This window comes from Lichenostomus cassidix, chromosome 6 (assembly GCF_008360975.1).
Source record: "Lichenostomus cassidix isolate B80296 chromosome 6, HeHo_3.0, whole genome shotgun sequence".
In the NCBI taxonomy this organism is placed as follows: Eukaryota; Metazoa; Chordata; class Aves; order Passeriformes; family Meliphagidae; genus Lichenostomus; species Lichenostomus cassidix.
Window position 1 is genome coordinate 19,127,470 of NC_139487.1, and position 12,852 is coordinate 19,140,321.

General features: G+C 41.1%; 1 protein-coding gene across 2 annotated transcripts in view; it reads left to right on the plus strand.

The window, feature by feature from the left end:
- PIK3AP1 (phosphoinositide-3-kinase adaptor protein 1) overlaps nt 1-12,852 on the plus strand; it is a 39,483-nt gene that overhangs the window by 1,128 nt on the left and 25,503 nt on the right. For both annotated transcript variants that reach the window (XR_014853225.1, XM_085065449.1), the window contains exon 2: nt 4,620-5,036. Coding sequence is in view for 1 of the 2 variants with exons in the window: in XM_085065449.1 (XP_084921575.1) it covers nt 4,620-5,036 (417 nt within the window). In the remaining variant the exon portion in view is untranslated. The remainder of the gene's footprint in view (nt 1-4,619; nt 5,037-12,852) is intronic.

Here is a 12,852-nt window from a genome sequence, read left to right on the forward strand (position 1 = left end):
TGCTATTTCCTCTTGCTTGTTTGCAGCATTTTATTTAAAGTGAAGGTTTTCTATTCCAGTCAAGGTAAGAAGTTTCACTGGGATGTTAATAGTTATTGCATGTGATCACTTTTACTTTGCATTCCACCTCTGCAAAGAATGCATTTATTTAATCATACAGCACTTAAATACACACACTTCAAATACTGAAATGTGGAGCATGCTGGGAACTTCTCTTAATGGCCCACCAGCAGTTTCTGTTACCTCTTGGAAGTGCTCTCCTTTCAGAATTTGATTATAAAGACACTTTGAGTTGGGTTTCCTTTATAGCATAGATAATTGTCTTTCATGAAGAGTGAACACCCATTTATCAAACAATATTTTGGACTGCAATATTTGTGTATCCTCCATACACATGAATCCCAAACCACACTGGAACAGGTTACATAATGTCTTTCTTATGTAGTCAGAATTAGAGGTGGATTTTTTTTTAGCAGATGAAAATAGATTGCTTGCCACTGCGTATGATTATCTGAGTTAAAATAAAGGCTTTAGTCTCAGTTTTTTACCTGGTCTGTGGACAATGAGAAGTCATGATTTACTTATGAGAGGTATGTGAAAGATGGCACACAAAAGTTGTATATTATTACAGGCCCTGAATATTCTTTATGGGACCCAAAAGTACAATGGAAAATTTTATGATCTGTAAATTGAAAAAAGATCAAACTTTTTGGCTTATGTAATGAAATAATAGATAATAACAGTTGATATTGTAAGATGTAGTCTAACCCAGAGCCAATATGCTAACTTCCCACAGTATCCTTCAGCTATTTTAGTGATAATCAGAACCTTATGATATGGCCATAAACCACTGTCTCATGTTTGCTCTGAACTTGCTCATCACCTTACTACTTGCAGACATAATTTGGAGATGAACCTGATTTGTTTGCTTTTCAGAGAGGAACTGTGAAGGCATGAGACAGTCATGTATGCTTCTCTTGCCATGGGTTTCTGTGAGTTTTACTGAATTTTGTCATCCTCTTCCATTCTGTGTGGAGTTCGTAAGCTAGGGAAAACTTTGTATCATGTTGTTAGTGCTGTTTCATCTGTGGGGCTTACACCTCAGTTATAGGTCTTAGGCATTTCTGCAGTACTGGTTTGTAATCTCATCAGTCTTTTATCATTGCTGTATAATAAAGTGTGCAGCTAAACACTGAAGAGTCAGCTACAGCTGGAAAGGAGTCCAAAGGTTATGGTTTGTCATTGCAAACTGCAACAGAGCTGCACCTTCATGATTTTCGATGACATAAATAAACATTTCCTGCTGTATTGTTAGTGGTGCTGACATTTTATAGACAGAGGCAAAAGAATTTTTAATACTCTAAGCTTAGGAATCCAGTAACAAGGTATTGTTAAAATTTAAACTAGATCACACTTGAGAGTATGAAAGACAGACTTGCACCAGCCAACCATTTTTCTTCATCTTGCTATTGTGTATAGTGTTCCTATATGTCTTTCTTTAATTGAAGACTTCTTTGTGTTTATTTTTCTAAAACCAGTCTGTCAAAAGCATTATCAAAGCATCCATCTAAGGTCAGGGTTTAAGGAAATAAATTTTTTGGTGTTTACTAAAGGATTTCTGTATACATGTACAATAGGCAGAGTATATGTTGTATTTTGAACTGTGCTCTGTGAGTTATTCTTATGTGTGAAGAATTATGAAAAGCCTCCCTGAAATGTTCTGTATCCTCCATTTATTACACTATTCCCTGAGGACTGGACAGTAGTTGGTGCTGCAAAAGGCGCTATTTGATTAGACAAATAACAGCATGATCCAGGAAAGAGAGTCCTGTGTAATCCTTCTTTTGAAAGAGAATGTTGCAACATTCTAGATAGTTATTTCTAGATTTTTGGGCTTTTTTGAAACAGTCCCAATGCTGACTTAAGCTTATTTAGCTCTGCAAGACCCACTTCCAGTATTTTTGCTTATGAACATAGAGTGTTACTTTGGCTCTGCAAGTGAAGTCAGTAATTTTATTTCTCAGTTCTCCTTTTAGGAGCATTGTTCTTCAGTTTATTGCATACGTGTAAAAGGCTGTAGGAGCTGAGGTAAGAAGGCCTGAAGAAAGCTGGCACAGCTCTGTGGTCTTGTAGAGCAGTGCTAGCTAGGAAATCAATACTTTTCCTAAACACTAGGTTAAGTTCCTTCCTGCTGGATGCAAAGGTTGCACTGCTCTGGCAGGGAACTTGCAGTGAGTCTGTCAAGTTTGTATCCTATATCTGCTTATAGGAGAAGGGAAGGATTCTTGGATGCTTAGTGCCCTTAGTGCAATGCATATTTGAAGTCAATGGCTCTGCTACCCTGTTTCCAAGCACAGCTGCTTCCTTTCATTGAAAGACTGTAGAAGGGTCTGTTGGCTCACAGGTTTAGTTGTGGAAGCTGTGTGCTTCTTCAAAGTGAATAATAGGATTAGGTTTTCCATTTTAGAGGATGTTAAAATGCCCAGAAGGCCACTACTGATCTTCCCAGAGACTGGAGGCCTTCTGCCAGAAAGCATTAGGGGTAGGACTTAAGCTTTGGGCACACCTCAGAGTTGTTGCATGGCCTTTCCATCAGTTGAGGTAGGGCTCAGCTGGCGATGGTGCAGTGAGCACAGTGAGTGTGAGCTCCATTCTCAGCAGACAGTTCTGCTGTCCTTTCCCACTGTACTGCATGTAAATCAGCACAGGGCAGTGGAAGCAGAAGTCTGTGGTATATCTCCCTTTCCCTTTCTAGAGCAAAACTTTAATTCTGCTTAGTTTTCCTGTTTTTGCTCATATGATTCTGTTGTCTTTGCCAGGTGGTGTTCAGCCACCCTCAGTGATATTTTGGCAGTAGTGGTGTGCTCACTGGCGTGAAAGCCATCTTTTTTCACAGCACTGCACTCTTAGCTTAAAGGTCCCAAGGTTTTGAGTCCTGAGGACTCTGCTTTATGAGCTTGGTGGATCCTCTCCATTGGGAATGCTGTCTCCTGCAAGCCTCCATCTGGGGTTCAGGAGCTGTATTCACTCCCAAAATGCAGCTGTCCTAGTGAATACATCAGCACTGCACTGCCCGTGTTCTCCATAGCTAGGATATCATCCTTTCACAGCTAGAGATTTATTTATGCAGGTAACCATGACATTACTGGTTGAGCACAGAGCACATCTTCTCAACTGTATCACTTCTGCTGAACTACAGTTTAAAGCTGCTAATTGTATAGTTTAGGGCTAGACATTGTTTCAGCTGTAATTTCTTAATGAAGGTTGTGGGAAGGTAGAAGAATAAAGTCTTCGGAGGCTGTGCAATTTTGGTTGAATTTTTCTAAGGTGACTGCAAAACTGTCATCTTCAGTTCTGGTAAATTCACTCAGCAGATCCTCCTTTTGGATGCCAAATTTTAGGCATTGCCCTCTACTTTAATTGGAAAAATCTGCCTTTGCTTGCTTTATGATGGAGATGGGTTGAAAATGTTGACACTTCTAAAGAGTCAAACAGAAATTAGAAGAAGACAACTTGTTAACAAGATTTGAAATGCTCAGCTCTGAAATTTGCCATGGGACCTGTGTTGTAAATGTCTTCAGAGGTAAGTGGGAAAATTAAATTCAGACTTAAACATTTCCTTGAGATTGGTGAGTGAGCACTGCATCATGTCATACTGGTTCAATTTCCATCTGCTCCTCTTAGCAAGCTGTTAACAGTTTTAAGTGCTTTCTTTCCAGAACACAGAAACGCATGAGTCTGTAGTTAGAAGCTGTGTCTAGAGAATTACGGAAGTAGTCAATTTTGGGTCTATTTTGGGTTGTGTTATGGCCACCACTATTGTATTAGTTCTTTCCCTCTGAAAAGAGGCGTTGCCATTCCAGAATTGTTGGGAAAATTTTCTGTGACAGTTTTGAGGAAGGACTCTGACATGGCCTTTTGAAATGTCTGAAGCCTGAACAACAGAGTGGCTGTGCTGTGAGCACTGGGGCTGAGGTTCCCTTAGTTGCATGCATACTTCTCAGGCAGTTTGCTTTCTCATTGCTGCAAAGAGAGCAAATATCTAACACCATGGGGCCATAGTGATTTCCTGTAAGTATTGTGTGACCTCATTTAAATAAAGGACTTTGTTATTTTAGGTGTGCTGTTTGGTATATGTTCCACTTGGGCATATTATGATCTGCAGTTGTGTTGCAGAGACCCTATAATTGCCTAAAATGGTTTTAACTTTACATGTGAAGGTGAATTTCCCTTTTCAAGCTAGTTTGTTTTGAAGGTCTGGGTTTTGTGGCTTTTTTTTTCTTCCTATCAGAGTGCTTTAAATCTGTAAATCTCTATGTGTAGTTTGTTTCACTTGCAACTGCATAGGAAATGCTCTTCTTTATAGGAACGTTTTTTGAGGATGAAAAAGCGACTTGAATTTAGTGGCAAAGCTGCAAATAGGAGTTCATCCACTCTTAGAATTGCTTTATAGCTGTGGACACCTCATTTTGGATGGAACTACTACTCCTTTGAAATGCTTTGTAGTTTCTGACAGGAGTTAGAGTGACTATGCTGTGGGTTTCTTTGTTGCAAAGCTGTGGGTGAGATCATGGTTTGAATTTAATCATTTTTCCTGTGGTCATCTTGCACCTGTACAGGAGCCCCTGGAGAATATGATGTGCTGATTGTGTATGCAAGTGACGCCAGCGAATGGTGTCAGTACCTCCAGAACCTCTTCCTCTTTACTCGGCACATTCGAAAGCATCGGATTCTGAGCTACCAGCTGGAAGACGACTCTGCCATCTCCCACCAGGAGCTGGACCTGTTCACCAGAAGTCGGAGTATCATCCTTTTGCTTTCTGCTGAGCTGGTGCAGAGTTTTTATGTCCCTCACATCCTGCAGAGCCTTCAGGAAGCTTTATGGCCCCCGTGCAAAATAGTCAAGCTGTTCTGTGGTGTTACAGACTGTGATGACTATTTGGCCTTTTTCAAGGACTGGTCTCAGTGGCAAGAGCTCACAAATGATGATGAGCCTGATGCTTACCTTGCAGCTGTCAAGAAGGCTATTTCAGAAGGTAAGACCATAGTCATGGAGTTGTGCTTTCTAGTCAGGGGTTGAAGGAGGGAGATGCATGATACTGTTTATTCTTATTTTAACGCTGGTAATGTGCTTTACTTAAAGAGAAAATTAAAGCAAATTGTCCAAACCTTGTAAACTAGGAAGTGCAAGCAGATTTTTCTATATCTGGTCAGTTGGTCCCTAATTCAGGAGAGCTTACCAGTGACTCACAGAGAACTTCTAAATTTGAGATTGTCTTGGGTGCCTGGTTTTGAAAGCAAATTGAAAATTAAAGCTTTTTATGCTTAAAGTTCTGCCTGTGCATATTGTAGTCTGCAGTTTATTGACCCCAGTCAATGGAAAATTGTCTTCTATTTATTTAGTTTAAGGAAAGGAATTCTTTTCCTTCAGACTTGTTTCTGTCATACCAGAACCAAAATAAGGTCTAATATGTATTCTCTAGCACTGGGCCTAAAATCAAATCTGTAATTCATCATATGTAACAAACTGATCTGTTGTAACCACGTTGACAATAGATCAGTTTGTTACATATGATGAAAAGGCAGATATTAATTAAAGAATTGTACTGATGGCCTTAAAAATAACGCAACCAGTCTGAAAGTGATCACCTTGTAACTCACGCAGAGGGCTTACTAGCAGAGAAGTATTAACAGCTGGAGACTACCTGTGCCCAATATACTGAGTTTTAATTGATTCTGAACTGTCCTAAACTCTAGAAGGCTGTGTAGAATTCCTTTTTCATAGTTTCTGTTGAAATGAAGGGGGAGAGCTCTGGGCAGTCATGCTGGTTCAGGTATTTTTATGACATTGCCATAAGTAGGGTTACAGTATTCTTTGTTAGCCTCAGCAAGACTGGAATCCTGCAGTTGCATTTTGGCTTAAGATTTATCTCTATTTTCTGGCATAAATGAGGCAATGTGTCCAGTGTTGTGTGCATAAAGATGCCTTATGCCAGGATAACAACTGCAATAATCATGATGACAAATTTATCACAGTAAAAATAAATTTTGAAAGTCATGATCTTGGCCAAAATGGTTTCCCTGAAAAAAGATGGTTTGGGGATTATGCTGAAGATGTCACTCTCAGGTAAACAGGTCACAAAAAATATTTCTTAGTATCTTTTAAAAATCTGCATAAACTGAAGTTTGCATCTCTATTTCACATTCTTCTAAAACATCTTGTTTTCCCAATGCTCAAGCTAAACCAAACCTAGAATGGCTCCTTTGCTTTCTAGAAGAAAGTCTGGAAGAAGACAGAAAACTCTGGCTGAACTTTTATACTCCAAAAAATAAAACTGAATGGAGATTAAATCAGCCTTTCTGACTCTTCCTGTCAAAAGCAAAATTTAGTAATTGTTTTCTTCCAAATTTCAGTCTAGAGCACAGAACCAATATTTTATTGATTTTAAAATATGCTTTTCAAACTTCTGGAGGTTTAAACATTTCACTGGCTAATTAATGTTAAAGGTGTTACTAAACATATCCAAGGGCTGTCGAGTTATTTTAGGCCAGACAAGGAGTAAGTTCTAGTGTAGTTGAAGAGTGTGTGAGAATACAAAGGTGTGTTGATACTGAAGTCTTTTCCCAGAGCCAGCTCTTGCCAGTCTTGCTGCATTCTGAGCAGCAATTTAGTGGGCTGTCTGGCTATTCAGTTGGCTGGCTGCCAGACATCCGTGGCAAAATTTCTTAGGGTAAGGCTCTAGAGTCTGACCTACCACAGCTGGATATAGAGTCCTTCTCCATCTGTGCTGTAAGTTAGCATGTGCTGAAACAAATTGTGCTTTGACTTTATGTAGACAGTGTTTTGAAAGGGAGATGGTGCTTTGGATTTTTGTAGCTGTTTGTACATAACAAAAAAATCAGCTTATTTTCTGTTTTCTCATTTTAATAAGCGTACATTCATCTCAAGCTGACACCAGCAGATCTAGAAAATATTTGACTGAGAGAAAAAAATGAGGTAAAACCAAACTAATTTGCTGTGGACTCTGCTGTTACGTGTTCCAGATTAGTATATAAAGATTCAGAATTTCTGGACTTGTGTTATTTTTACGGGAATCATAGCTGATGTGGCTGTCACCTGCATGACATGTCAGGTTTTTGGTTTGTGCACATCAGAACAGTTGCAAAGGTGAGCCATCTGCTGTAGTTTTGACTCATGTGAAGGAAGAACCTATTTGAAATGGGCTGCTTTCATGGCCAAAGTATTTGGATGAAAGTATCAGAGCCTACTTCTATGTGGGGAAAAAAATGACTCTGTGACCTCTTCCATTGTGTGATTCTACAGGCCAAGTTTTTTGAATGGCCTCAAATGCAAATGTTCTGATGTTTCCTCTGAAGAGAAGACAGCCCCAGGTGTGCATAGTTCTTTTTGGGGGTGAAACTGTGAAAACTTTCTTCTTGACTGGTAAGAAAAAAATCTGCCTTATGGCTTGGTTGCAGCATGAGTGACTTAAAGCGTTTATGACAGCAGACCTCTCCCGCAGAGAAATGCAGCCTCTCCTCTGGTCTTACTTAAGTCACAGCAGTCTGAATTTTTCTTGAGTAAGGCAGCCCTTAATTCTTTCGAGCACGTAGCAGAGAAAGTTTATGACCATATTTGAAGTTGTTTGGGTCTGGGTGTCTTCCTGGGAAGTACTTCTCTTCACATGCATTCACCAATACTTCTAAAAGCAGTGTCAGTACACACTGAAAAACTAGGCCTGATGCTAAAATGGCTCAGCTTCAGCTTCCTAATTGCTGAATTCTGAGCTACTAAGACATATGGTACAGGACCCAGCAAGGGCTAATGCTTCTCTAGAGGCTGCACAGAGGCCCTGTGCAGGCTATGCTGTTGCCTCTAGCACAGCTGTTGGCTGTGGTTTGTTTAGGACATCATGGGAGCATGACACCCCCGGACATCACATGCTGAAACCTATTTTAATTTTTATTAGTTAAGCATGAATTCAGAAATGAGGAAGCCCTCATCTAGCCTTGTTGAAAATGGTGTGCTGATGCTGACCCTTGTTCTCTTGTACATGGGGAATTTTCACTTCTGAAGTTTCTCAATTCTGGCAAGGTACAGCACACATGAAGGTTTGCATTTGCAGGTAGTCCTGTTACCTGTAGGGAAGTTTTCAGGCTGTGCAATAGCTGTGCTAAGGACATGGAAATCATAGAATTGTTAAGGTTGGAAAAGATCTTCCAGCTACTAACCTAACACTGCTAAGTATACCATTAAACCATGTCCTTCAGTACCACATTCTACATGGTTTTTTGAACAGTTCCAGTGATGGTGATCCCACCACTTCTCTGGGCAGCCTGTTCTGGTGCTTGACTACCCTTTCAGTGAAGAAATTGTTCATAGTATCCAATCTAACCCTCCCCTGAAGCAACTTGAAGCTCTTTTCATGTTGTCCAATTGCATGTAGCCTGGGGGAAGAGACCAGCCACCACCAATCTACAGCCTCCTCTCAGGTAGTTGTAAAGAGCAGTAAGTTCCCCCCTGAGTCTCCTTTTCTCTAGACTAAGCAATCTTGCTCAGGATGTCTCTGCATGCACCAGCTCAGGTCTGGCAGGGTATAGGCACTAGCAAGGGTGCAGTGACCAGCCTGAAAAACTCTCTTGTTTGGCTTATGATAGCTCTGCTGTGTGCATTGAGCAGCTGGGAGTCTGAGCCGCACAGTCGGTGTTAGTGACCTTTCTCTTCCTCATGTGTTCTCAAAGCTCAGCTGGCATTTCAACTGCTCCAGTTTATTTCAGTCCCTACCTATGTTGTTTTGAAACATTTAGAATTTCCCACTTTAAAATCTCACATTTCCAAAGCATTTACTAATTAATCAGTGGCTTTGAGCTTTCTGTATCCAAGCCATTACTTGTGGGTAAAACCACAGGGAAGTCCACATCTGCCTGAGATGGCCACGGTGATAACTGAATGTGACAGCACCTCTGAACTGTCCTGCTGCAGGACAGGTGCAGCCTTGGCTGAGGAGAGCTCTTTTGCACTGGGACAAGATTGAAAGATGAATACCAACAAACCTTTTGTAAAATAAGAGGGTCAGAAGTCTGTGTAAGAAATTATATGGTAAAGATGGAGGGCAGTGGGCAGTTAGAAGGAAGATGAGAATTTTTTCTGAGCTCTGTAGATCAGGAAAAGCTGAAATGTTATTCTACCTACTGAGGGGCTCATTGAGAGATGCCAGAGACCAAGGCAGTAAGCTTTTTTGAGAGGGAAATGGTGTAAGAAGAACCACATAACTTGTATAATTCTTCTTCCTATTCATGTCAAGGAATTGAATTAAATTCCTGGGTTGCTTCTGTTGCACTGATGAAACTGCAGATGAAACTTGAGAGTGTATCACAGAATCATTCAGGTTGGAAGGGACCTCTTGAGATCATCTAGTCTAATCTTTCTGCTCAGGCAAGATTATATAAAGCAGGTTGTCCAAAACCATCTCTACCTGGGTTTTGAAAATCTCTGCAGGTGGAGACTCTGCAGGGCTCCACAACCTCTCTGAGCAACTTGTTCCAGTGTTTGACCACCCTCAAGAGTAACAAAATGGCGTTTTGTGTTCAGATGGAACTTCATGCATTTTAGTTTGTGCACATTGCCTCTTTTCCTGTCAGTGGGCACGATGGAAAAGAATCTGGCTCCCTCTTTTTCATTCCCTCTTACCTTATCAATACAGGATCCCCCTGAGTCTTCTTTTCTCCAGGCTGAGGAGTTCCAGCTCCTGCAGCCTCTCCTCTTACGAAAGATGCTGTGGTTCCTTAATTATCTTTATGGTCCTGTGCTGGACTCAAGCTGCAAAGATAAAGCAGCCTTGGAATAAGCTACTTAGAATTTAAGGTCGTGTTGGACAGATGTTCTCAAGTGTTTCTCAACTCAGAGAGATGAAGTTGTAGTACATGGGAGATTCCCTTCCACTTCGTGCTTCTGTAATTATTTCATTGCTTACTTTGCTAATAGCTGCCATTTAGGGCTAGAGACCTGAATTCACAATGTATTTTTAAGTTTGGCAGGAACTGCCAAGGGGTGTTTACTTCTGAGTCTCAGTGCTCTATGGAGGAATGTGTTCTTAGTAGTCCTATCTCAGCTAGTTACACCAAACGTTTACTTCTGCCAGCTTATTGGAGTGGCCTTGAAGACAAGAGGTGGTAGCATGCCATTCTCTGTCCCTCCTCTCTGAAGGGGTAAAATCAAGTGAATTCTTAAAACTGTGTTTTTCTCTCTTCTGTTGTGTTGAAACCAAAGATAAGGTTCTTTGTCCCTGCTCATTGAAGAGGAGCGGGTGAGGTTATTAGTCAGCCCTCTGGATGCAAATGAGAGCCCTCTTTGTTATAAGGGAGCTTGGCAGCCTGGCTGGTTCTCACTGCCTGTCAAGGAGAGGAAACTGATGCTCTTGCACAGGAGGTCACGTTGAGAGAATGTGCTGGTAGCATGCCTCTCCATGCAGGGTACAGGTATGCATGACTGATGCTGGAAACTCAGGGACTTCAGTGAACTGGTTAAAATAATCAGAGAAACCTTAACTAAGCCCCCAAGTAATACTGAAGAGTTCTCTGAGACGAATGCATGAATGTTCTTATCCATCTGTAATATATGGGATGAAGCAGTTAAAATAGCCTTCCCAGCTGTAGGATTGATGAGTTGTTTGTCATCAAGGTGTTTCATAAAGTCCCAGTTGATTTACATAAAAAGCAATATTTGATGGGTTGTCTTTCATGACAGTATAAAATTCAACCAGTGCTAGCATAGGTGCATACTAGCTTTCTAAACAGAGACAATTAAATGATTGCCCAGAAATAGTAAAGGACATGACCAATTGTGGTTAAGACGCTTCAGATTATAGTAGTCTTTATGCACCTTGCAAATACTAATCGTATTTCTCTGTGGCTTGTGGTTCTCACAATCTCACAGGTTGCTTTATGGTGATGTCTAAGACTAATTCATCTCATCCTCTTATGAGAACTGCAAGGCTTTAAGACTCTTGCCTAAAGTAAGAGCCCAGTAGCCATCACCAATCACATTCAAGTTTGGAACAGCTGAAACAATTTCTGAAAAAGCTTGGCAGAAGTGTGTGGTCAGGCCAAAGATGCTTTACAGAGCAGGTCTGAAGAGATGTATGGAACAGAATTCAGGTTATATTGCAGACCTTGCATATGTACTTGGACAGCTGTTTTTGCTTCCAGGGTTGCATTTTTAATGATTTTCATGGCTGTTTGTTATTACCTCAGAAAACTTTTGACCTGTTTTTCAAAAGTGACTTGAGAATAATAGTGGATCTTGAGTTTCCCAGGGGTAAGTTTCATCAGTGGCATAGGCTGACCTTAGCATGGAGTGCTGCAAAACAGCATTTGCCTCGTTCTCCATCTTTTGTCTGTCTGGGTGATCTGGTGTGGCATTGGACTGCAATGGTAGTATTCCAAGAGAGGTTATTTGAAGGAGAGGAGGGCATAAGTGCCCTTTCAGTGGTCTTAGATCTATTGATGGCACTTGTAGAACCACATCTTCAGTCTAACAGTGATCTCCTGTTGAAATGTTTCCAAAACAGCTACCCAGCTCTCTGAGGTGGAGTTCCATCTTTGTAGGCTTTTATGGGGACTGTCTTTCCTGTCATGCAAGTGTGGCACATTGTGCTTAAATTCAAGTCAGGAGGTACTGCAAGAGGGGATAATGAATCAGCAAGTTGGATGCTCATGTTTCTTACCTGTGGCTTCTCAGGAAGACTTGAATCAGTGATGGATATGTGATTCTTGGCACTGTTGAAAGTCATAAGGCATGCATATACCTTGTCAGTATGTGTTCTCTCTTTCTGCCAGAAGTAGTGGAAGTGAACTATTCCAGCCTCTCTTGCTTGAGATTTTGATAATGTACACAATGTCTGTTGTCTGGGTGGCCAGAATGCTGCTTCTTTCTCAAAGTCTTTCCTGTCTCTGTCCTTCTCATGTGCACCCCAGTGAGATCTTTCGGTTTACACACTTGATCCAGTCACAGCTTGACCACTAGACCTGCAAGACCCTCAGCAGAACTTGACAGAGTAAAATACACCTTGTTTCCTTGTTGGAGGATGAGAAATAGTTTATTGTAGTTTGCAACTTTTCATGACATATGAAACCATGACTGTGTTCTTTCCAGAAGTGAGAATTTATAGATGCTGTGCTTGTAGATGAACTGCTTGGGGTGAGGGGTTTGGAGAGGAGGAGGAGATGTCCTATACTTTATTTGTTCTGTATGGACAGATTTACAAAGTATTATATTTTCCTGTGTTTTTTCTTGCTGCTTTTCTACATGCTTCTCTCCACTCAGTTGAAATGGGAAATGCTACTACAGTGTAACACAGTTCTGAGGGCTTATCACAAGATGTTTCTCTGATGAGCATTTATCTTGTTGGTAAAGCAGGGGCTCTGATGTTAGCGTGATGAAAGATCACTTTCCCTGCTTTCCCTGACTACTTGTCAGTACTTTGCTTCTTGCAAGTGTAGCTGGAGTTGCTCTGGGAGACTTAATGTCCTTGTTAGCACTTGGGAAAGAATCCTGACCAGTTGCAAGCTTCATTTATAAGCAGGAGCTCTCTTTGAGGGTCTTCCCTCTTGCCCTGGGCATGGTGAGATGGAAGTCTGAGGCCTCATGAAAGCTAATTGTCTCAACTGGTTGATGGACAGAATGGGAGGCGTTTACATGTGGCAGTGTGGGGGCTGCTCTGCACATGCAGAGCCTCTAGAGACAAGCTGTTGCCCAGTTGTGCCATTTGCATTAATATCTGGGTGATAGAGGGGTCTGGACAGACTGCTGACTTCTTCCAAGCATTCACATGTCCTGTGGTGTAAGGGCTG